The following is a 27,942-nucleotide window of genomic DNA, read 5'->3' on the forward strand; positions in this document are numbered from 1 at the left end:
ACAACAAATATTCGAGTACAAAGTAACTCAGATATGTGTTTTAAGATTTCAATATTTAAGAAACTGATGTCTGGAGTGCTGTTTTTCAAACCTTCTATAGTATTATAGACTTCTAAGGCTGTTGTGTTTTCCAAAAAGAAAGTATTATAAATACAGTAGAGCATCGTTTATCCGAAGGTCGGTTATCCGAAACGTCGGTTATCCGAAGGAATTCCAGTCGACAAATTTAAATTTTCGCCAGTGCTGTGGCGCTGTAATCTTTGGCTATGTCTTCGGCTACTCAAATATTTTACGTTTTTGATACTAAATTAACTTCTGAAGTATAATTTTTTATTGTTTTTATATTTTTCAATATATTTATTTTGTTTGTACAAAATAAAAAAATAATTTTTAATGATACAATAGTCTTCGTTAGACTTAACATCGACGAAAATTCAATGTGAAGCGACGGACACACAACGGAGAAAAATGTCAAGATGGGATAAATTAATATATTTTTTTGTACATAATCGGTTATCTGAAACATCGATCTTCCGAACAACCCAGTCCCCAATTGATTCGGATAATCGACACTCTACTGTATCATAAAACCACAATAAAATTTGTTTTAAAAAATATACCTCTTTGTTATTTCATATTCAACACATTGTGTAAAACATATAAATCCATAGCATTCTTGCTGCTTTAAAAATGTATAGGACTACTGTAAAATAAAGCTAACATAAATAAATACAAGATTCCTCAAGTTACATTGCATTCCCAGATATCTGTAAGTGATTTTCTTGCAATTTTTAGTGTCAAAACGACTTTACATTTTTAGTTCCTGTTACACTCTTATGAGCTATGCTTCCACCTTTCATTTCCATAAGTCTTTAATGTATGTTTTACAATTCATATTATTATTAATCTTTTCTGTCATTTCTAAATTTATATTAATTTTTTTTATTACTCATTTTACTTTACTTTCACATATAAATTATTTACAAATTTGTATTCTTAAAGGAACAAATCATTTTGTATATTACAAAATGATACATATTGTATTAAACTTTCTTTTATGAATTGCAATGTAAGAAAAGTAGTGTATTGTCCAAGATAACAAAATTCTATGTCCAATTTCTTTTTTCCAATGATAAGTGGAGCAGCTCAAAAGAACTAAAATTTATTATAATGGTATCATTACTCTATTAAAGCATTGGTTTTATCTTATAATATCATCATTATAATAAAGATATACTATACTTAATTTACTAAATATACTATTCTTATATTTTATACTAAAATAATAAAATCATTAAATATTATAATAGCATCCTTATATAATAATAAAAAAATGTGAAAGGGAAGAATTTAAAGATCATAGAATTTCAATAAACAGTTCATATTGATAGCTTATTTATTTATTTAAATCTGCAAAGTAATGCAATATAACATGTGATGACTATCTCCCAGCAAAACAAGTAGTTTGCCCCATAAAAATAATAGTAACGAAGTACACCAAACTAATAAAATGAAAATACATAATTAAAAACTTGAGAACAAGATATAAACATTACAAGATGCATAAAAATTAATGTACTGTGTATAATATAAAAACAGTAAAAAATAAAAGAGTTAAAAATTATAAAATAAATCTACCATTTGTTGGATTACAGAGACGTATTACATAGAGATCTAATATACAGCAATCCAGTTATATAGCGAAAATAAATATAATATATGTATAAATAATAAAAAACAAACAATTATAAATGGTAAATTATAAAGCATTTTTTTACATTTAGATTTAAAACTTAAAAAATCAAAAAATAAAAACAGCTCAAAATTTAAAGTTGCTATAATAGAGAAAAAAAAATGACCATCTAGATAAAGAAAGATGAAAATAAAGAAATAACAAAAAAGATAAATTTTTAGTTTGTCTAGAAGAAACATGGTGAAAAAAGTAACCAATTAAAATACTAATAATATAATATATAATCAAAATAATTAATATGTGTAAGGAATTTTGGAAATCCAAATCTTATTCATACCACCTTGCATGAGAGTATAAGACTTAGCTTATTAAACAAAGGATGTTCAAAGTCCCTACAAAGTGTGTTCAAAATTTTCTTAAGACATGAAGGAGTTGCTCTTAACTATACCTGAAGGCAATAGTCAATCAGAGATTGTAAACTTGTATAGATGAGAGATTTCAAAGCTGAGCATGATAAAATTAAGCTACAGTGATGCCACAAGATTCCTCTTCTGATAGTAAATTTTTTACTAGTTTATCAATATAATGTTTAAAAGCAAATTTTTAAAAATCAAAGATAACTCCAAGGTCACTGTTAGAACGAACCTAATTTACTACCCAATAATGTAAAAACTATAATTTGGACTTCTTAAACTTATCTTTTTATGTACTGTTATATGGTAGTCATGCATGATACACTGCTTAATATTTTTTTGTGATATTGCATAATCACAAAAAAGTATTAAGCAGTTATTATTCCACAACATTTTTTTGTTGTGGAATAATAAATAATTTATTTCAGAAACCAATATGATTAACTCCATATTCTGAAGTAAATCATTGCAATAAATTTACATTATATTTATATTATTTCAGTTGTCATGATTTAAATAAAAATGCAAGCCATATGGTTCCACTTAGGTGATTGTGTGAACATGCAGAACACGAGAATTTGGGCTAGTGAAAATCCACATCAATTGTACCAAGTCCTACTGCATGAGGAAAAAATTGGTGTTTGGTGTACTGTTTTCTGCCAAAGAATTATTGGCCCAATAATATTCTTTGAGATAAGCTGTCTTTTAAACTATTCCTTGAGCCTGTACATTATTAAAATTTATTTTTAAATAATATGATGTTGTAACTATAAGATATTGTGTTGCAGAAAATTTATTTTATAAATAATAAACTTATTAAATACATTAATAAATAAAATTAATAAACTTACTAAATAAATGGACACTCTTCTGCACAAGTGCTTGCCAATTTTCCACACTCATTTTTTTCAAGATTTTTCCAAAAGAACTGGATGGAATTGAATTATCATAAGTTACATAATACCAATCTAAATGAAAAAATGAAGAATTTTGAGAAGCAATACCTTTATATTCAATACAATCATATAATCATATAGACAAAATTAGTTTTTAAGGAAATTTAATGTAGGAAAAAAATTTGAGTTTAAAAAAATAATTATCAATTATTATATAAATCACCACTCAAAATAGTTAAATGAAAATAGGATAGACAAGGTGTTACATCTTACCTTTTTAGACATCAAAATTTTAACTCAAAAAAATTCAGTGTTTTTTGTGTTATTTTTAATAATTCAAAATGTTTTTGACATTTCAAAACAGCATCTTCAGGAAAATAAACAAACTAAAGTATATAAAAACTTTTTAAATCATTATAGATGAGTGGTTAGTCAATCTGGTTAATGATTAAGATTTTTTGCATGAAATACAGCTAAAAAGATAAAAAGGTTTTGTTTTGGGGTTGGGAATGGATTAATTCATTTTACATTCTTTCTCATGGAAAATTTGTTTCAGTTTGAGAACAAATCATCTTTCAAACAACTTTTAGGAATGAATTAAATTTGTAAACTGAGATATGACTGTATACGTTTTTGATATTTAGTGTTTGCATCTTCACTTTTACTGAAGCAAAAATTCATTGTATATATTAAAAATGTAGTGTTACTTTTTAAATTATTTTATCATAAAAATGTTTAAACTGAACACTTGTAAGGTAGAAGTAAAAGTAAAAATATTAAATTAATTAGATTTAAATTATTAAAAAATTACAACAGGTGTGGAACTTAGTAGATTAGAACATGGAATCCAGTCTGAAAATAAGTTTTAACCCAAAAGTACTTAATAGGTTTATAAGTTTGTAAATATTATTACTCTATTAAAATAGTTCATCACACATCAAATTTCAACAGCATAATTTTTTTAAAAATTTTGGATTAGATTCAATTCTGATAGGAAAACTTAAATAAATTTTATAAAAGTAAAAATACTAACATACCATTTATCTGATCCATTACATTTATTCCCCAATCAGCACGAATTAAATTACTAAGAATATTATCAAATTTTTCACGAGATTCATTATCTATTAAGCAGTCACGAAATATTCTGCTTACTTCATATGCCCAAATATGTAGTAATTCTTCAGAGGAATTATTTGATTTAAACATATTAAAATCATATCGAAGTAATGAAATTACTAATTCAGTTAAACATTTTGGAGTAAATTGATAATGATTATTTTCATCTGAGTGAAATCTTGATTTAACCTGAAAATAAAAATTGTTGTAACAAAGAAATCTTGAAAATAAAAAATAGTTATTGTCTTCTGAATTTAATATAACCTTTGTAAAATTTTAATTTACATTAAAAATATTGCTCTTTTTTTGTAAAAGATGGAAACACAATCCATAATATTATTTATACTTTTTCAAGTCTTTCAACCAATTTATTAAGTCTATTTCTAGAAATAAATTATTATTAATCAAAGTAGCATTAATTGATTTTGCTTGAAATTATAAGTAAATTATACAATCATCATATTTATATTGTTAAATTTAAAATCAATGAGATAGAAATTATTTTAAAATTGCTTAGAAACATAATTTGTCAATTCTAATTAATATTCACACTTTTAAACAAAAACATTATAAAATTTCTTCTTAATACTGTATTTATATAGGTATTAAAAATATCTGATAATTCTTGAGATTCATTGTTGCTTTTTGTTACTTCCATTTTGTGGAATAAACAGAGTTCTAGAAATTCTGTTAGTTCTAGAAATAAGTAACTCTGATAATTATAGTAATTTATAGAAGCAGTAACTTCATTTAATTAGTAGTTCTACATTAATAAATTTGACATTTGATTTTATCAACAGTTTTCTGCGTAAACACAACAATAGGCAATCATCAGACATTCGATTTTAATCTTTTTCTAAACTTTATACTATTAAGCCCAACATATTCTGAAATGCTTATATCTTTATCTACACGGGCAGTCAAAAAGTTCTTAGAATTGTGGTGTAGCACTGTATTGGTAGAGAAACATTTATCCAATCATTTTTAAAGTAGGATCATTTAGCACAAATACACTTGTCCCATTGATCCTGCCATTGTTGGAAGCTTCATTAAAAGGCTTTTTTTTTTTAAATATTCTAGAGTTTGGTCATCACATTTGATTTGATTTTGACTTGACCCCTGCAACATGCATCTCCTTGAGATTTCTTTTCAGCATAGAGAACAGTCAAAAGTCACTCAGAGCAACATCCAAATATTAAGATACAGTCATCAGAGTGACACACAGCATTGTCTCCCTGACCAAAGAAATCAAGCATCATCAAATCAAAGGAAAATGATTACTGCATTATTCTTTGAAACAGATGGTGTGGTATACCATGAGTTCACAATATCTGTATTAATGATCATTTCTACATGCAGGTTTTGCATAAGTTACAAGATGTAGTTTGGTGAAAAAAGCACAAGTGGTGGGAAGGATGGTTTCTGCATCATGATAATGCACTGAATCACTCATCATGTGCTGTGCAGCAATTCTTTGCCAACAAAAGACTTACTGTCATTGCCAAACCATTATATTCAGCACATTTTGTTCCAAGTGACTTTTAGCTATTCCCTATGCTGAAAATGGGTCTCAATGGAATGCATTTTGCAACCATGGAGAACGTAAAATTGAATGCGACAACTGAACTCCTGAATATTCCAAAAGAAAAGAAGTGTTCCAATGATAATTCCAACAATGGCAATATTGATAGGTAAAGTATGTATGTGCTAAAGGATTCTACTTTTATAATGATTAGGTAAGCATTTCCATATGTCCTACCATTACAGTGCTATATCACAATTCTGGAAGCATTTTGATTGCCTGTGTATAATCTTAATGAAATAAAAACCAACTTATCATAGTTATATAATTTTCTTTATATTCTATTTTCTATCTTCAGAAAATAAAAAAAAAATTTAATTTAAAAATATTGATTAAATTCAGAAGACGAATTATACAATACACTGTATTTTTGTAGATTGACCAGTAGACAGTAGACCCCTCTATAACACAGTAGATACGTTCCATGTTATATGAATTCCGTGTTGTACAAGTCACTTAAATACATGAGCCAATCACAGCCCAGCACAGCTGCAGTTTAGGGACTACAGCTGTTTGAAAGGTTTTCTTCCATAAAATTAATCGATTCTAGACTAATTTGACTTAACATTTCCAAAAAACATAATTTTTTGGGAATAATTTATATAAACTATGCTATAAACAAAAAATTGTAGGATTACTTACCGAGTGTGCACCATTCGACAATGCCATTGCTTAAGCTTGTTTTCATCGCGGAGCATCTGATTGAATAGCGGGCGCGTTTTCTGATAAGTTATTTTTTTGCAAAAAATTCGCTAAACTTTGGAGATATCATTAATAAAAATATAATTTTTATGGCTGTTGAATAATAAATGTTTTTTAGTAGGTTCAGTGCTCGTTTAAACTCAACAGTTTGTGCAATATCCGCTTTGGTCCAGATTCGACCAATCCTGTCATCACACGAGTCGGCGATGACATTTTACTGTGTTATACGAGTCTCTTTTAGCATGTTATATGAACACAATTGCAATTTTTTTGCCATGTTATACGAATCCGTGTTATATGGACCCGTGTTATAGGGGGGTCTACTGTACCTCAAGTTTACCTCCTACTGCTAATGTCAATAAGCTACTAATTATTTTATTATCTTATAAACAAAAACTTCCTTCCCAGTTATAAGTAAATCAAATTATAATGTTATTGTTTTATTGTACTTGAAAGAATATTTTTTAACATTTAAAACTAGTTTTGTCAGATCTGATAAATTTTATTTTTTAGTTACAGTTTAACTAAAGGATTACCAGCATGCCAGCTGGTAATCCTGTTGTTTCTGACATGCTTGTTTCCTCCAGTCATACCCAGCATGCCAGTCAATCCATGAAAATATGGTAATTAATTAAAAGTATTAAAATTATCAGTTTTGAATCTGAAAATTTTAAAAATAAATGTATTTCTCAGAATATGGAACAGGTTCATAATCTTTTTATGAAAAAAAATCATGAAAATTTTCAATGTTACATCCTTTTTTCATAATATGATAATTATATTTCAAAATAATTATAATTTTGAAATTAAATTTTGACAAAGATTTTTGCAATTTGTATATATACAGAAAATGCATCTTTAATATTAGCAATTAAATGTTTTAATCTATAAAAAGAGAAAAGGAAATTAATTCATTTTTTAAATCATTATAGATGAGTGGTTAGTCAATCTGGTTAATGATTAAGATTTTTTGCATGAAATACAGCTAAAAAGATAAAAAGGTTTTGTTTTGGGGTTGGGAATGGATTAATTCATTTTACATTCTTTCTCATGGAAAATTTGTTTCAGTTTGAGAACAAATCATCTTTCAAACAACTTTTAGGAATGAATTAAATNATTTTGTAGTTCCTTAATTATTTATTTATTTAAAATATACTTACAGATTTTAAATCATTTTTGAAGTGAGTTATTGAATAATTACGGTGAATCTTTGGAGTAAAATATGCAATTTGATGCATGTGAGAGACTATTCTTGTAGCTAAACGTCTTCCGACACCACTTACACCAGCTAAGAGCAATGAGCCCCTTGGTTTGGTAAGTACACGATCAATACGAGCTAAATAATTTAAAACTTCTTGAAATATAACAATATTTATTTCTTGCACTTCATGATCTGAAAAAATATAACAAGTAATAAATATTCAAATTTACACAACTGAAACCCAATATAATAATTTATAGTTGATTCGTTTTTTGAAACCGTGTTTTCGTATTTATTTACTATTGAACACAAGACTGTTATTATTAAAACACTTGGCGTTTATCCACTTTATACGGGCACTTTTACACGTTTCGGGCATATAGCCCCTCATCAGTCAACATTTAAAAAATTTGAAATTTTTTAAATGTTGACATCATCTATTAAAAAATTTGAAATTTTTTAAATGTTGACTGATGAGGGGCTATACACCCGAAACGTGTAAAAGTGCCCGTATAAAGTGGATAAACGCCAAGTGTTTTAATAATAACACAGTCTTGTGTTCAATAGTAAATAATAATTTATATATATANACTTATCATAGTTATATAATTTTCTTTATATTCTATTTTCTATCTTCAGAAAATAAAAAAAAAATTTAATTTAAAAATATTGATTAAATTCAGAAGACGAATTATACAATACACTGTATTTTTGTAGATTGACCAGTAGACAGTAGACCCCTCTATAACACAGTAGATACGTTCCATGTTATATGAATTCCGTGTTGTACAAGTCACTTAAATACATGAGCCAATCACAGCCCAGCACAGCTGCAGTTTAGGGACTACAGCTGTTTGAAAGGTTTTCTTCCATAAAATTAATCGATTCTAGACTAATTTGACTTAACATTTCCAAAAAACATAATTTTTTGGGAATAATTTATATAAACTATGCTATAAACAAAAAATTGTAGGATTACTTACCGAGTGTGCACCATTCGACAATGCCATTGCTTAAGCTTGTTTTCATCGCGGAGCATCTGATTGAATAGCGGGCGCGTTTTCTGATAAGTTATTTTTTTGCAAAAAATTCGCTAAACTTTGGAGATATCATTAATAAAAATATAATTTTTATGGCTGTTGAATAATAAATGTTTTTTAGTAGGTTCAGTGCTCGTTTAAACTCAACAGTTTGTGCAATATCCGCTTTGGTCCAGATTCGACCAATCCTGTCATCACACGAGTCGGCGATGACATTTTACTGTGTTATACGAGTCTCTTTTAGCATGTTATATGAACACAATTGCAATTTTTTTGCCATGTTATACGAATCCGTGTTATATGGACCCGTGTTATAGGGGGGTCTACTGTACCTCAAGTTTACCTCCTACTGCTAATGTCAATAAGCTACTAATTATTTTATTATCTTATAAACAAAAACTTCCTTCCCAGTTATAAGTAAATCAAATTATAATGTTATTGTTTTATTGTACTTGAAAGAATATTTTTTAACATTTAAAACTAGTTTTGTCAGATCTGATAAATTTTATTTTTTAGTTACAGTTTAACTAAAGGATTACCAGCATGCCAGCTGGTAATCCTGTTGTTTCTGACATGCTTGTTTCCTCCAGTCATACCCAGCATGCCAGTCAATCCATGAAAATATGGTAATTAATTAAAAGTATTAAAATTATCAGTTTTGAATCTGAAAATTTTAAAAATAAATGTATTTCTCAGAATATGGAACAGGTTCATAATCTTTTTATGAAAAAAAATCATGAAAATTTTCAATGTTACATCCTTTTTTCATAATATGATAATTATATTTCAAAATAATTATAATTTTGAAATTAAATTTTGACAAAGATTTTTGCAATTTGTATATATACAGAAAATGCATCTTTAATATTAGCAATTAAATGTTTTAATCTATAAAAAGAGAAAAGGAAATTAATTCATATATTTTTAAACTTTACATTATTTCAACTTGAAAATGTTATTAGAAAAACTAGTTTTTCTTACAAAAAATAATTTCAATATAAACCATAAAATTATATTTAGTATAGCTTAAATATTAAATTTACTTTACTTTATCTGCCAAAAATTTTGGTGCAATATATATATTGATATATACATTGCTTTTTTCCCTTCATGCTTGTTTTTTTGTTACCATATATACTATTAATGTTTCAAAAACAACTGTAATATGTTATTGACTACTTAAATCAATTAAAAACACTTAATTTCCATTATAAAATAGCATAAGTTTTCTTTAAAATGATTAATAAATAACCTGACAGGTAAAAAGAAACGATAAAATAAAAAATGAAATTCTTTCTGATTATACAGGGTGTCCCATGTAAAATGGTCTTACACCAATTGTGTAAATAATTCTAATCTTCATATTAGAAGAAAAGGGCAAATGAGACAAAATAAAATTAGACAGAAAAACGTCTTTGAAAACTTTTATTCACAAAATGCATTTGCACTTGGAAATGTGCACAACCAATACATCATTGTTTAAGGCAGGGGTGGGAACCTGCACCCCAGGCCACATGTGGCATGCATTAATAATTTGTGTGGCCTGCATAGCACAAAATATTAATAAATATATCAATTTCCAAACTTAAGAAAGTATGCAGCAAGAATTTTAATGTTATTTTCTACAACTTAGTAAAAATTTAATAAAAAGTAAAAGAAGAAATTGGCTAACACACTCTCATCAAAACTAATTTAAAACTAACAGTGACTAATATTCAACCAAATATTTTGGATATATTAGCCTCAGATCAGGGACAGAAATCAAATTAAGTATACTTATGTTAATTTATAGTCATATATGAATAAATAATTGTGATTTACTTGATTTTGTTTTCTTTTTTATTTTGTGTGGCTTGCGTCAGTTCAGAAGTTTTAAATATGAGCCTTACATAAAAAAAAATTGCCTAACCCTGGTTTAAGGAGTCTAGTTTTATGTGGATACCCTGTATTTATTTATTGACTAATTATAAGTTATAAATATGTTAACTTGACAAACTGATGATTTTTGAATTTTACATCCTTACATCCAGTTATATGTTAACCATAAAAAATTTTAAGGTAAAGGTTTATATGTAATTTATAAAAACTTATCTTAGACTCTGAATAAAAATCCTTTGTTTCTTTCATTAAGAATAGTTGAATAAATGTAAATAAAAAACATAATAAATATCAAATGAACAGCTAGATTCTTTTATTGGGATAATCAATTAATAAAAAATTTAGCTAGAGGTAAGCAGTTATGACACCACATTGTATCAAATTTAATAATTAAATAAATAAATTTAATTTAGAATATTCTGGTAGAAAACAGACAAAAGTGGGATTCTAACCCATAACTCCTGCTTTCCAACTTGTACAGTCCAGTTTCATTAATATTTAAAACTATTGTTAACATATTCTAGGAGTAAGTTGTTCTCTATTAATATTTAGAACACTTACTACCATATTTTGGTCTGTATAGGAAAAAGCATTTTTGCATGATGACACTAGCATTTTAGAACTAAACATATATCAGGCATCTTCAATGATATACAGTTGTTTTAAATTGTCCTTACATTACAGTTGTTTTGAGCCATTTGTAACATATTGTGAATAACAAAAAAATCATATGAAACAAAAAATGCAGTATTTGGTATTGGTTACTTAGGAACATGTAATATACATTATATTATGATTCTTTTATTCAACAAAAATTTTGGTATTTGGTTGTTATATATATATATAACAACCAAATACCAAAATTTTTGTTGAATAAAAGAATCATAATATAATGTATATTACATGTTCCTAAGTAACCAATACCAAATACTGCATTTTTTGTTTCATATGATTTTTTTGTTATTCACAATATGTTACAAATGGCTCAAAACAACTGTAATGTAAGGACAATTTAAAACAACTGTATATCATTGAAGATGCCTGATATATGTTTAGTTCTAAAATGCTAGTGTCATCATGCAAAAATGCNAAATAAAATAATCTGTCACTTTTTAAAATTAAATTTCTATGTTATAATGTGGTGTACCACCATATTGTTCTCTTCGTATAAAATGAAAATATGTAGATATTTCCCTTTTTTTTCTTTCTTCCCTCCTTGTCCTTTGTTCCATGGAACATTCTGGAACCTTCGAACCACGTGGGGGAATCGACCTACTTGGAAAACAAAAGGGTAAAAGGGGAGCCCTGAGGGTGAGAATGAGGAGGAACGGCCACTCTTAGCCCGGGCGCCACAGTGGAAGGACGTGAAGGAGAGATCTCTGGACTGTTTTCGCAGCAGTCAGGGATATAGACCTGGACGATAGGATAAGGACGGGTGTCGAAGGACCTACGGAACTTTGGTATTGGAGATCGCACGAGATTAGTTGCGGAAGATCCCTTATCCAGCATAGTGAATATTTCCCCGGCTCCCCTCAGCGAACCGAGAAGAGTACGTATTGGCCATCTTCACTAAGACTAGAGCGTCGATCATCTTTGGGTACCCATCTCTCATTCCCGTTTCATTCTATACGTCTTAAATTCTGTCCCTTTCCCTTTCCGTTTTATTCTTGATAATTAGTAATTAGTTTTAAGCCTTATATGTATACGTATTTTTGTCGCGATCTAAATTGTCGGTTAGATCTTAACTTCGTCGTGGTTTTGTCTCAACATTCCTACCTGCGTGTGGATTCTTTGTTCCTACGGGTAAGCCCAGTACCTAAGGGAGTGTCGGAATCAAAAGATCCTGTAGTACTAAAATTTAAAAGGAGTAACCTAACGGTGAAAATTAAAGTTTTTTCGTTGTTTCATTCGTATTCCCTTTTTCTTGCTTTAACAACTCACCATTTGGTGACCACAATAACTTGAGTGATTATTATTTATTATTGACTACTATATAAAATTTTCATTATTAGACAAAGAAATTATTACCTGTTTCAATATATCCACCATAGATCCTGCTAATTGCTGGATATTATTAAAAGAGGTCCACACTGAATTATCTTTAAAATTATAAAGTAATATAGGTTTAAGATATGAAGTATAAATAAGCTTCAGCTGTTCATCATCTGGATAACTAGATATAAGAAAAAGAAATATTATTTTTATAAAAAAATTATAAAATCTACCAAAAATCATTTACATCACTGAATATCAAAATAAATAATAAATAACTATCAAATATTCAGAATATTTTATTGTGGATTTCAAAATAAATCTCAAATGCAATTTTTAAAATTATCAAATATTTCAGCTGTAGCTAAAATGCTTGACTATTCTAGGAACTTGCATTTTAATTTACTTTTAATTATATTGCTTATTTTGCCCTTATTATCTATAGTAAATATTTTGTAAAAACTTAAGTAAATAACAGAATTTAACATCATTACAAATAAATACATAAAGAGGAGATGGTTTTCTTCTAGAAGTTAAATGTTTTGTTTATTATTGATAGTTAAAAACCTATTAGCACTAGCAGAATGCATAATTAATAAAGAAATTGAAGTGAGAAGGAGAATAAAATAAAATAATTTGAAGAATTGTAAGAATTAACCATTAACTATTACTGAAGAGCTAAGAGCTGCTTCAAGAATTATACTGAGGAGGAAAAATAATTAGTATAAAAAAATTTGGGTTTGGACCATAATTTATGGCCCAAACCCAAACTGAAGTCTTCCTCACTTGAGGGCTAAGGTCCAGACCACACTAAAATTTAAAAATAATTAATAAAAATAATAAAATAAATATATTAATATTAAGGTAAGAAAAATATTATGACCATAAAAAGACATATCCAATTTAATAGGAAATAAAAGAGTTGTTCTCAGATTTAAACAAAAGAAGAATAGACAATATAAGTTCTAAGATCAACTATCTCTGATTGGGATCAAATTGACAGTTGATTTTCACTCATCCCATGATCTGAGTTCTGATCTCATTACATTTAGTAATGAGTGCTGACCAATTAGAAAGTGGAGATGAGGAAAAATAACCAATTGAAGTGGATGATCTGGGATCCAAAATGGATAAAAATTTGTGTTATAAAGACACAGAGAGCTTCTTTCCTGATTTCCTGTTGTGTGGTGCCATACAGAAGTACTTTGTTCATGTTGCCCGTCATGGGCAACATGAACAAAGTACTTCTGTATGGCACCACACAACACCCGTGCCAGGAAGGATTCATATCTCACTGAGAACAACCAGTGCTTATACCTTGGGATAAATGACTCTGCCTTGGACTATCAGCACAACACCCCATAAATAGGGAACTGCCTGAGATTCTCATCTAATACTCTTCTATAAGAGTAATACATCTGTAAGATATTTTTTTCTTTATGTTGTAATAAATCAGAACGAAATCTATGTAACTGTAGTGTCTATCTCTGTGCCTAACTTATCCACTTATGAACAGGAACTACTCTGACATTCTGACATTTATGTGGATCAGAGACCTCACAGTAATTCAACCCTAAATTGCCCAATCTACTTTAATTTGGTGACCTAGAATGCTTTGCAAGAATTGTCAGATAAAGTTGCAAAGTTTGCAGCATACTACATGACATGCTATTACTGGAGATATGCATATGACCCTAGGAAGTTGTTTTCAGGTTCTTTTTCCCCATTACCTGTTTATTCAGGCTAAAGGTAGAAGAATCCTTTATAGGATATTCCAATTATGTTCTTAAATTTTCATAAAAATTACTCAAAAACTGGAAAATATATTTCTAGAAGACATGAAGACCTGAAGCAGGATTATTAACAAGGCTGAAAATGTTTGTCAATTTTCATTAAACATTTGTTAGAATTTATTTTAGTTATCTTCATGTCTTCTAAATTTTCATATAAAATAGTATTCATTATTTTTATTTATAAAATTTCAAAGAGTTTCGTAAAACATTTTGATTGTATTGTGGTCTGTGGAGTCATGGTAATTTAATGATACAACATTGAATTTCTAACAAGAAGTTCAATGTTGTATCATTAAACTATCATGGATCCTAACAATTGATATAGTAACAATTCTTTACATAGTCTACTACATAAAGAATTGTTATTATATTATTATATTACAGGTATACCTCGCCTTACATCGGTAATTGGTTCCAGGAGAACAACGTAAGTCAAAAAACGACGTAAGTTGAATTTACTTGTCTCCGAATCTACTTGTCACTAGGCTAAACCGTAAATTACCCTTCCCGATTCTGTATTTTATTTATTAATGCATTTTTAATAATATATGGTTAATAAGGATTTATTTTAAGCTTACAAACAAATAAATTTTAGTTTTTAATATAGTACAGAAAAAAGTATTCTAAATTTACGAATGCATGTACTGTAAATACAGAACATACTCGTATATATTTTAATATGATTTTATGTGCTTTAAACGTTTTTATAGTGATATTACGACTTCAATATTTGTGGCAGACAGACGTATAGTCGAATAAAATGACTTAAACTTCATTTTTATTTTTCCATATACTTTTTTGACAAACGACGTATAATCGGGAATGACATAACTCGAAACGATGTAAGTCGAGGTATGCCTGTATATTATATTATATTAATTCTTATTATGTTATTATTATTCTATTATGATATTATATATTAATTTTTCTTCAGTTTTTTATTTGTTTATCTTTTATCCAACAAATGTTATTAACAGTTTAAAGTTAAAAAAGTTCATATCAGCAGTGTTTATTTCATTAATTCTTATTCTATGCATGTAAATTAAAATCTCAAGCTTTCATATTACCTGACAGCACAAATTCTGACTAATGAAGTAAATCGAGAGGATAGAGAATGCTTTCCAAGTGATGTTCCAGAACTAAAACTACTTATTATTTGAATTCCATCTAAAGTAATCCATTCAAGATGATCATCATAAAATCCTTGATAAGTTAAAACCTATAAATTTAATTCATAAAATTAATGAAAATATATTTAAATTATAGATATTAGAAAGTTATTCATATAAAAAAAATATATAAAATAACAATACTGCAAAAAACAAATTAATACATTTATTACAAAGAAAGAAATTTAAGCGTACTTAGAATTCAAAGTAAAATAAGACATAAATTCATAAATATACATATTATGTAACAATAAAAATCAATTCAGTGTGATATAAATAATATATAATTGTTGCAAACTTATCATTAAAAAATTCACATAAAGGAAAATAATTTAAGTTTTCATAAATGTCACATCTAATGACACCAAATAAACTTATTTCTCATGGATGTGTAGTGGAAATGTATCATTAAATGTTATAAAGTTAAATTTATAAAGGTAAAAATAAGCAAAGTCAATTCTAACAATTATTTCAATATGTATCAAAATAAAATCAGATGTTCTTAACAACTTATCATGTTAGAAAACTGAAAATAGCTACTGCACATGTGAAATAAAATTCTGTCAAGAATTGCTATAAAACCATTGCATAAATTGATCTAGACTCAGAAAGTTAGATAAAAGTTTTGGATAAAATATATTCATTTTTTTAATGTTTTAAGTCTTTAATACTTAGAAATATATACTGGCATGCTTAGTATCATTTACTTACTCTATAGTGAATATAAAACACAGTTATAAGCACTTTCATATCACTAAACAATTTATAACAATTAAGTGACTCAATTTAAGGTAAAACTACCATATTTATTTGATTCTAAGCTGCACTTTTTTGCATTTTAATGTCACTGAAAATCAGGTGAGGCTTACACTCAAAGATGGCTAAAACTTAACCGAAAAGCCAATTCTTAAAAGTACTCTAAATCTATGCTATATGATGTCTACTATCCCAACCTAATTTCATTATTATCTGACCAGTAGGTTTTAGTCAGGATTCTTTTTTCAGAAATGATCCATTGATATGCCATAGGATAATATTGGGTCACTTATTTTGCAGTATTTTTAACCTATTGAGGTGTTTTAACTCTATAAAAAATTAATTGAAACAAAATAATAGTGAATTGATAATAATCCTTCACAGTATGATGGACCAACTTCAGCTGCTTGATATTTGCATCAATAATCTTTTAAGGACTACATAAGAAGAATATAAAAATTAGTTACATTTGGAAAACCATACTTTAACCACTTCTGGGAAAGTAAAGAAGCAAGTGCTTTGAAAATTGCAAAATGGGTATATGTCACCTGGAAAAAGTTCCTAATAAAATAATAATTCATTCCTTTAGAAAGTGCTGCATAACAAATGCAATAGATAGCACAGAAGATGACTAATTTGGGAAAATGACAACACCAACACTGGTTCCAAAATCAGTTGTGATAGTGAGACTGACAAATAATTTCCACAATATGATAGTGAGAGCAATTAAGATTTACTTTAACTGTATTTAAGATTTTTTAAAATAAATTAATTCTTCACTCATTATTTCTCATTTTTTGAACTTTGTAAATAAATCTTATTACTGATATTTTTTATTTTTTCATGAAAACCTGTTGAGAAATTGAAGTGTGGCTTAGAATTGAATAAATACAGTACTTTCTCATCAATTTTACAGCTGAGAGCATTGGAAATATGTCACTAAACATGCATTATATAATTTCATCAATAATTGTTATAAAACATTGGCACATAAACTCAAATTGAATGAACTTACAGTATTTCAAAAATTAAAATCACTACATTAAGAGGATAATAATGTGAGGCTCTGGACAGGTCCAAACCCTCACTAAAATTCGCGGAAAATAATTGTTTTAGAGAAAAAATATTTAGTAGTTAGAAATATATTTTTATTCTATGAAAACGCGACGCTAGACAATAGAAGACTTTTAAACAATAAAAGAAAGTAAGTCCGTTGATCATTTCCGGTGGGAGATCGAATTAAACTTCGATTTTGACCTCTCCCGCGCCCCCGAAAGGTTTCGAATTGTCATCAGGTGACGACGGGAGACCAATCGGAAAGGGGAATCTGAGAGAAAACAGATAAAACCCCGGAAATTCGAGGACGCGACGGCTTCTTCTCCCAAAAGTTCCAAGTGACGGATCTATTGCTGTGTGTGTGTCTCGCACCCTTCTTCATCTCCATCTCCCAACCTCGGATCGACGTCTTTCCATCAACGGAAGTCGACCGCATCGTCCTGGAGTCATCGAGACGTGATGGAATGGTTCATTCGCGAACAAGAGACACTCCTTCAAAATGGGACTATCTTGGAAAGGAGAGGAAGACCCAGAGGCCGCAGCCGCCGCAGAACTTCCAAGATCGCGGAAATCTTGTAAGCTTCTTTCGTGTTTAATAAACGGTTGTGTTGTTTGTAAACGAAGCATCTATCTCTGACTCAACTGCTTCCACATGTCGTTGATTGTTACCGCTCGGCAATCCAAACAGCAAGGGAGACGATGACGATATATATCACATATTATCGTTCATTGAGTTTCTTTATTTCTCCCCCCTCGGCCCCACAATAAAATTAAAAATATTAAACTTTTAATTTTGTTTATTTATTTATTTGTTTCTAGAAGTTATCTTAAAAATCTTGCTAGAGTACCAAATGTAATAAGACCAACCTGTTAATTATATATTATTTCATATTTTGTTTTTCCTTTCTTGTGCATATATTAAACATTTTTAATCTTATTACTGGTTTTCTTAAATCTTTGTTGATTTATACAGGGTGATCATAAAGTCCATATGCAGTTTTATACTTCAATAATTAAAGATGTACAAATGATAAAACTATATATTAAACAATATATGAAAATCTAACTTTTAAACTTTTTTATTTAATGATTTTATTAATATAGAACTGATTTATTTTATTTACAAATCCTATTAGTAACTCTCAAATAAAGACAGTTAAAGAGAAAATAAACTGTATTCTCTAGCTAGTAGAATTTCAGTCAATAACATCTGGTAGAAGAAAGCATGCTATTCATTTTGATAAACATGAAATTATTGTACATAATTCACAAGCCAAAGTATGCAGTTTACTTTTTCTTTAAGGTTACCATTTTCTGTAACCATTTGAAGTCATTGATGAGATCTGTAAATAAAATAAAATTAATTCTGCATTGATAAAATTATTATGTAAAATACTAAATAGCTAGGCTCTCAAATGTTATTTACTTATTAGTTTTAACATCTGTACATTGTTTTTAAAGTATAAAACTGCAGAACCACTCTACTATATAATCCACAATATTATAATGTTTTCTTTATTTTATTTCTAATAATAAAGATACAGTAATTTTAAAAAGATATATACAGTGAAACCTTGCTTAACGAGCATAATTCGTTCCAGAAACTTACTTGTAATGCAAAACACTCTTTAAAAGCAACAGTTTTCCCATCTAAATTAATATAAAATACGATAATGCATTCCATGCCAAAAAAAATACTCAAATATTTTATATATAACATTTATTCAAAGAAAATTATACAATATACATTGTTAAGGAGCATGAATCATCTTCATCTTTTCTTGTAGTGTGGAATGAACCAACCTGGAATGTGAATTCGATTTGCAGAAAAAAAAAATCACAGCTAATATGTCTGATAAACATGCCAAATGATATGCCAAATTCTTCGGCTATGTAAAGATTATAATTAAATAATATAAATTAATTAATTTGACTAAAATTAGGCAGTTATGCTGCCATCTCAAATTAAATTTAATAATTATAAATAATTAATTTGGCATATTCTTTAGCATGTTTATTACATAACAGGTGATTGTTGTTAGTGTTTATATGTAATATGTGTGAACACAAGTTTGGAAAAATGTTTGATCACAAGCAACACTAAGATGCTAGTGGAATGAGTGCTAAACACAGAATGTACACAATCCAGGACTTCCCCTCTTCTTGTCACTTGTTATGCAAAATGTCATTCATTAAGCGAGTCATTTTTTTATAATTTGTTTTTCTTGTTATGCGAAATATTCAAGGTGCTCGTTAAGTGAGGTTCCACTGTAATTGTAATAATAGCAAAACTAATAGATAAGACTTTATTTAATTAATTGTAAAATTTGTTGCATAATATAAATAACTTACTACATCATTATCATGCTTTAAAATATTTAAATTAAATTCATCTTTCTTCCAATTAATTTAACTTTAAAGCAGATTATATCTATCATTATTTTTCATATTCAAAGATAAAATTTTCTTTATAATGAAAATATCTATGAATGCTATGTGGACCAGAATCAGAAAATTTTTGTGGGTAGTGGATATTCCCACTATCCATGACATTCTAGATCTGTCCTGATATTTTGGGTCCTATCTCTCACCATTTGCTCATCTCCATTATGGATCTGGTCCCTGATAGACATGGAGAAAAAGTATCTCATAGTGCCTATAGCACAAAAAAAAGTTAAAAACTAAAAAATAATTATAATTAAAGAAATTACTACATGTAATACATATTTCTTTCCTTTTATAATATGCTTATATTTTGTATTTTATTTTCATTTTACTTCTTTGGTTCAGTATCTTTGGTTTATTGAAAATTCTTTTACTATCATCAGTAATTTTAAAAATAAACAAATATATAAATATTATATTTAAAGAAATTACTACATGTAATACATATTTCTTTCCTTTTATAATATGCTTATATTTTGTATTTTATTTTCATTTTACTTCTTTGGTTCAGTATCTTTGGTTTATTGAAAATTCTTTTACTATCATCAGTAATTTTAAAAATAAACAAATATATAAATATTATATTTAAAGCAAACATATATAATTTTAAACATGACTTATTTAAGTATATAAATTTCTTTAAATGTTTAAATTTAAAAGAATGAAAGTTTACCTGTTGTAACCATGAAATCAGTTGACACGTTCCCCACTTATCTGGCTTTGGTAAATTAATATCTTTTAAATGAAGAATAAGTTTTTCACTTTCTTTAGGACGAAGAGTGCGACCAGAATGAGAATTAACAATTAAACATAATGGTAATATTTTTTGTAAAAGGTGATATGGGGTAGTTTGAGCTGTACAGTGAACTGTTGCTATCTGTACAGAATGAAGCTGTTGAAAACAATGTTGAAGAATCATGCTATTAGAAATATAAAAATTTTAGTTGTTACAAGTTGCTAGATGTAAAATATTATATAATAATTTTAATTGATAAAATGTATATTAAAATTATGATATTTTATTTGCAGAATAATGTCATAAAGGTAATAATTAATTAAAAATTTACATACAATTTATCACAAACTAAATAATTAAATATATACAAAGTACTACAGACATAAAAGCAACAAAAGCTTTTAGCAGTTTAGGGATGCTTTAGAGAGCTTTTAGAAAAACAGAGAAATGAAAACAAAAGACACTTGAAATCTCTTCCAAACACATGTACAGTATATATAAACTATTCAAAATTTAAAATATCAATAGCCTACTTATTCTAGTCTTTAATTACATTTTTCTATATAAAAAAATATTTGTTGACTTTATTGTTGACTTTTTGTTTTTCGAAATTGTTCTTTTAGAATGCAATTATACTAGGGATTCAAAATGTCCTTATAAACTAAAAACATATTAAAAACAAATGATAATATTTTTTATTTTTGTTTTTTAAATAAAAAATATTAGTCATTAGGTGTTTTTAGTTTACCAAGGACATTTTGAATCCTTAGTATAATTATTACTTACATTATTAACAATTTTTCATGTTTTATCAAAATATATTAGGTTGTTCGGAAAGTAAGTTTGTTTTTTTTACCACTAGACGGATTAGTCATATTATTCCCACCATTTTCATTCTAAACCATATTATCTATACAGTAATACCTCGACTTACACTACCCTGACTTACGCGATTTTCAAATCTCACCGATTCGTCTTTTGTTTGAGCACCACACAATTCTTGATTACTCACTTCCCCCCACACTATTGTTCAGCTTACATGTTCGAGTGTGTCACGTGGAATCAACACATAGCTACAATTTATTTTGTGTTATTTATTTCTGTGTTTGTTATATCTACGGAGACTTGAGAGACTCTGTGTGGTGATTTCTTGTAACCCTGAACGAATCAAAAGATGAGATAAGATTAACCAGAACATTTATTAGCTTACATACATCCGACTTAGATTTTACACAAATTGCAAAATCATACCCTGACTTACACGAATGTGACTTATGCGGTTATTGCTCGGTCCCACCTATCGCGTAAGTTCGGGGTATTACTGTATATATTTTGACAGCTAGCATTTTAAAATATTTTGACAGCTAGCATTGTAAAACATTTTGTTTGATTTTGTGCAATTGTTTATTTTTTGTGTTTACATCAAACATGGAAGATTAAAAGCAGCATTTTTGGCATATTTTACTTTTTTATTACCAAAAAACCAAAATGCTGTTCAAGCAAGGAAAAAATTGTGGTACATGTGTGGAGATGATGTATTGACAGAACGTCAGTGCGAAAACTGGTTTACAAAATTTCGTTCTGGAAATTTCAATATTGAAGATGCACCACGTTCTGGATGGCCAGTTGAAGCCAATGAAAACAAAATAAAGGTACTGATTGAAGCAAACTGCCGAATAACAACATGTGAAATCACTAAGAGATTAAATTTGTCAAATTGAACTGTTTATGATTACTTCAAACAAATTGGTTTCGTTTCAAAGCTTGATATATGGGTTCCACATGTTCTTAAAGAGAGATGATTTCTTTAGTGGAATTTTAAGGTAATTTTTTTTTTGGAGCTTTTACCAGATTTTAATTGGTTTAACAATTGATTTGAAAGTGTACTGCCATCGAGTAAACAAATTGAGTAATATCATCAAACAGAAAAGGCAGCCAGAATTGATCAACAAAACAGGTGCAGTGTTTTACTACGATAATGTCAAATTTCACACAAGTTTGGTAACTGGTCAGAAACTGTTATAACATAGATGGGACGTGCTATCACACCAACCATATTCGCCAGATCGAGCACACTCAGATTATTACTTGTTCTGGTCTATACAAATTTTTTTTAACTGTAAGACATTTACTTGAAATGACAATGTCAAAAATCACGTGGATCAGTTTTTTTGTAAGCAATGATAAAAACTTTTATGAATGTGAAATCATGCTACTACCAGAAACGATGACAACAGGTATTTGACCAAAATGGTTGATAAATAATTCAATAAAATATTTATTTATTATAAAAATATTGTGTTTTTTTTCACGGAAATAAACAACTTACTTTCCAAACAACCCAATAAAAGAATACATCTTTTCACTGAAAAATTTTTTCTTACTCATCAGCAAACTTCAGAGGAAATTTTTAATTCATGTAATAAAAGAAACAATCCGGATATAAAAGTTTTATTGCTTTAATAGTTATTCAAAATAAACATAGCATTTATAGAATAATTATACATAAAGATGAAGAAAGATAATTATACATAAAGTTATAAAATTGTAATAAAATTGAAAAGAAATAATAAAAATATTAATATATAAATATATTATTTTAAAGAAATAATAAAGTTTGTGTTAACAGTAAAAATTTCATGGTGATGGGAGTAATTTCTCCCTAGACCTAATCTTAATGGATGCAATATATGGCAATATCAAAATAAATTATTTGACGAATTTTGTTGAAAAATGGATTATTTTGTAAAAGAAATGTTCATTTGCAAGTACAGTACAAAAATACCAAATAAACAAGATACTATTGTCTTCAATGTTACTTTTTTCAAATAATATCTTTAAATTATAAATTTCTTCTTAACACATTTTCTGCCAAATATAGGGAAAAAAGAAGACTAATTTGAGCAAAAGTCCTTATACTAAACTAAAAGTCCTTATAATAAACTAAATGCATCTTATACAGTCTACCCCCTATAACACTGTTGATTTTTCCATTTTATATGAATTCCATGTTGTACAAGTCACTTAGATTTTACAAATACATGTGCCAGGCTATGAACGGCTCATATATTTCTAAAATCTAAGTGACTCGTACAACATGGAATTCATATAAAATGGAAAAATCAACAGTGTTATAGGGGGTCAACTGTACATGTAATATGATAGGTAAATTTTATTTCTCTCTATAAAATTAAGAAGTGCATGATGCTGTTAAGCATATTAATCAGCAAAAAAGTTTTTTTTATAAATTATAATTAAAAATGTTTTATAATAGTTGGAAACATAATTTAATAATTGTATATATTAATATATTTTTAATTCTTTATGTATTATGTATCTTTTTTCCCATTCTTTAATGCAATTAATAATATAAATTAGATAAATTTATCTATATAATTATTATATTCTATTAAACTTACATATTTTTGATAGATGCAAAATATTTATCAAAAGATATTAATTTTCTTTATGTGCTTTAAATGTTACACACTAAGTCTTTCCAAACTTACTGCAAAATATATTACAAACTGAACATTTTGATTTCATCTTTTGTTTTATATAAATTTTGATTATATTTCATAAAAAAAATCATATTTATTTTCAACAACTTAGTTTTCTATCAAAATCATTATTTTATTTTATATGAAATATTAATACAGCTATATCATGCTATATGAATGTAATACATTCTTTAAATGATTTGAATATTGAGCACTAATTTAATTAGCACAACTTTAAAATTTTTCACAAATGTGCTTTGAAGAAACTCATAATACTGGGTAAATTCAATTCAGACATAACAGCTATAAAGGAGTTTGGATACCAGTACATAGCTGTAATTATTATATTTTGATAAGTATTTTTTAAAATTATTACCTTTTGCCACTTCCTTCTGGCCCTATTAACAAAACAGATTGAAATATTTTAGGCTGCAACCATGGCAATATTATTCCTGCTATCTGTTGGACATCAGTTGTAACAATAACTGGAGGATTGCCATTACAAAACTTTTCAATTGTTATATCATTATTCAACTGTAAAAAATTTAAAATTATGTAGATAAAATATTTATTCCATATATGATTTTTCCTTACATAGTTTTGATAGCTTTAATAACTATAAAAAAACAAAATAAATTCTTAAATTAAACCATAAATATTAAAATTGACTTAAACAGTGTAAACTTTTGAGGCACCTTACACAAAATTAAATTTACAGGGGGGGTGCAAGAGTAGGTATGTAGTTGTTATTATGAAAAAAACATACAGGGAGATAATAGAAAAATCATTTATTTTTATGTACAAATTAAATCACAAATAAGGAATACAAACTAATAAAAGATAATAATAATGAACACCAAACATTTGTATTTCCCAGATTCTCAACTGTATACCTACTTTTGCACCCCCCCGTACTGTAAAGGTTATTATTATTTAGAGCTTTGGTCAAGATACTGAAGAAAGTTAAAAGTCAGAAAGAGATTTTTAAATTTTATAATGTTTGACTAAATTATTAACATGTGAGGTCTCAGATGAGGTCCGAAAATGCGTAAATTGCGGAATTCTTATGTTTAAATTATAACAATAAATTATATACAGTAGAGTGTCGATTATCCGAATCAATTGGGGACTGGGGTTGTTCGAAAATCAATATTTCGGATAACCGATTATGTACAAAAAAATATATTAACCTATCCCATGTTGAAATTTTTCTCCGTTGCGTGTTGCTTCGTGTTGAATTTTTGTCGATGTTAAGCCTAACGAAGACTATTGTATCAAACAAATAAATATAATGAAAAATATAAAAACAATAAAAAATTATACTTCAGAAGTTAATTTAGTATCAAAAACGTAACATATTTGAGTAGCCCAAGACATAGCCAAAGATTGCAGCACTACAGCACTGGCAAAAATTTAAATTTGCCGACTGGAATTCTTTCAGATAATTGACATTTCGGATAATTGACTTTCGGATAATCGACACTCTACTGTATATATATACTCGTATATGAGAGAGAGAGAGAATAACCCTTGATCCAAACAACGCGGCACAAAATATAAACGATGAGTCCTGGGACAACTTCAACATGTGTTAAACGACTGTTGATGTCAAACCGAAAGGTAGAACTCTGACACAGGTGCTCATAAACAGGTAGAACTCTGACTCAAACACTCATAAATAGTCAATTTAGGAAAACAATTTTGAAAAAGGGGAAAGATTTAATGGATAGAAAAACATTGCATATGATAGTTAAAGTTCCAAGATGACAAAAATCATAAATAACAGGCTAAATTATGAGTGCGAGTCTTGTGGTTTTATCAACAATCTCCGAGCATAGTTGACAAAAAAACATCGAATAGACTCTTCAAATCAGACCTTTCCATGACCTGAGTTGGTCTTGGTTTTTGCCTGGAAACAAAGAAGAGACCAATCATGAAACGAGGAATGGGACAAAAGGCCAATTGGAAATATGAATAGTGGGAAAAAATCTATACAAAATCATAAATTCAAGGTTGAAGGACAGTCTTCCTCTGGATCAAGCAAAGTCGTGCTCTATATTGTGTTGTGTCACCACTGACAACTTCCAATATATGATGGACGAATGTTTGCAGAGATGCTGTGGTATCCAATGACACCAATCTCATCTTGTCCACCTTGGGGCTACAACCAAAGTCAAAGTTCTCGCCAAAGGGCTATAGACAATTGGAACTGTCACTTATTGATGTAAGCATAAATGTTACCAAATAAATGGCTTTTTCCTTTGTAAGACACTTGTCATCATTTGCCTCCTTTGCCACAGCCCACATGCAAACTTCCCTTAGGTTCATCCTGATGCGAGATTAATTGATCCTCCTTGGTAAACTCCTTGGTAAAAGTTGGCAACCTTGCAAACACTTGAAATTGTTACAAATAAATAATATTCCTATTATTAAAATGATTTATCTTGGCAGATACATAATCATAATAGAATATTTATGTTAAAAGTACTAATGCATACTTAAATATTTAGCTATATATTTTAATTTTTTCAAATTCATCATCATTTCAAATATTGAATTTCATATTATATCAAGATTTTTTATAAGGTAAGTGATAGTTATAAATTTCTGATTTATGAAGTTCTTTATTTTTGAAGTGCTTTTAAAATTTTTTTACATTAATTCACATTAATTCTTTTATAAGAATTTAATGAAAATACAGAACTCAAAAGCTTTTCATAATTAAAAGTCCACCTTAATATTTATATCTGTAGAGAATTTTAAATATATAATATTATAAATCATATACAGTAGACTCCCCTATAACACGGTTTCATATAATGCGGATTTGTATATTGAGGCGAAACAATTGCGACCATATTCGTATAAAGACACTAAAAGAGACTCGTAAAATGCAGTAAAACATCATCGCCAACTCATGTTGCGACAGGATTGGTCGAATCTGGACCAATAGTGGACGAACAGCCGAACTACTTACACGCTACGGAGAGTTTAGGCGGGTAAGTTGAATTTACTATCGTCTGTACAGTATATAAATTAGGTACAGTAAGTCTAATACAGTACTGTAATTTTATACATTTCTTGTGAAAAAAACATTTCTTATTCAATGGCCATAAAAATTATTTCTAATAATGATGTCTCCAAAGTTCAATAAATTTTTTTCAGAAAAATAATTTATCAGAAAACGTACCCACCATTTGGTGTGCTGCTCCACGACGAAAACAAGCTTAAGTAATGGTGTCGTCGAACGGTGCACACTCGGTAAGTAATCCTACAATTTTTTGTTTATAGCATAGTTTATACGGATTATTCCCAAAAAATTATACATGTTTTGAAAATGTTGAGTCGAATTAGTCTAGAATTGATTAATTTTATGGAAGAAAACCTTTCAAACAGCTGTAGTCTGCAACTGCTCACGTGCCAGGCTGTGATTGGCTCATGTATTTAAGGATTCCTACAATACGAAATTCTTATAAAGTGGAAAGTATCTACCGCGTTATAGGGGGTCGACTATAATACAGTTTTCAAAACATAATCAATTACACTTTTTTTTTCATTTAAAATTCTTTGTAACTCCAAAGAGAGAGTTTTAGCTAATTTTGATAAAACAATTATTTGAAGTGATTGTTTAATTCGTGCCTAATATTAAGAGTTATTAAGAAATTTCATCAATTATTTTACATATCTTTTATTCTAAAATTTGTACTCTTCTATATTTTCTGATTTGATTTTGGCAAACCTTACTTAACATGAAATTAGTTATGATGTTCAAAATTGATTAGAAATACTCATATAATATACAGGATGATCATAATTAAATTATCTCTAATCCAGTGTTTTTCAACCTGTGGGTTGCGACCCCCAGGGGGGTCTCAAAGCCTTACACGGGGGGTCGCAGGTATAAGAAAAAGACAAGTGTTTGTAGGTCCTACACTTCAATAAAAAAATACAATTTCAGTGAGAAGACTGTG

General features: G+C 28.1%; 1 protein-coding gene across 1 annotated transcript in view; it reads right to left on the bottom strand.

Annotated features, from left to right (window-relative positions):
* Positions 1 to 27,942, bottom strand: part of LOC111612635 (cytoplasmic dynein 2 heavy chain 1-like) — a gene marked incomplete at its 5' end in the record, with an annotated part of 92,742 nt that overhangs the window by 25,598 nt on the left and 39,202 nt on the right. The window contains 7 exons of the mRNA XM_023353873.1: positions 2,818 to 2,873; positions 2,958 to 3,074; positions 4,040 to 4,310; positions 12,553 to 12,697; positions 15,377 to 15,528; positions 20,409 to 20,655; positions 24,348 to 24,505. Of these exons, the coding sequence (XP_023209641.1) occupies positions 2,818 to 2,873; positions 2,958 to 3,074; positions 4,040 to 4,310; positions 12,553 to 12,697; positions 15,377 to 15,528; positions 20,409 to 20,655; positions 24,348 to 24,505 (1,146 nt within the window). The remainder of the gene's footprint in view (positions 1 to 2,817; positions 2,874 to 2,957; positions 3,075 to 4,039; positions 4,311 to 12,552; positions 12,698 to 15,376; positions 15,529 to 20,408; positions 20,656 to 24,347; positions 24,506 to 27,942) is intronic.

This window comes from Centruroides sculpturatus, unplaced genomic scaffold (assembly GCF_000671375.1).
Source record: "Centruroides sculpturatus isolate CEXI.00-Female unplaced genomic scaffold, Cexi_2.0 scaffold1552, whole genome shotgun sequence".
Lineage (NCBI taxonomy): Eukaryota > Metazoa > Arthropoda > Arachnida > Scorpiones > Buthidae > Centruroides > Centruroides sculpturatus.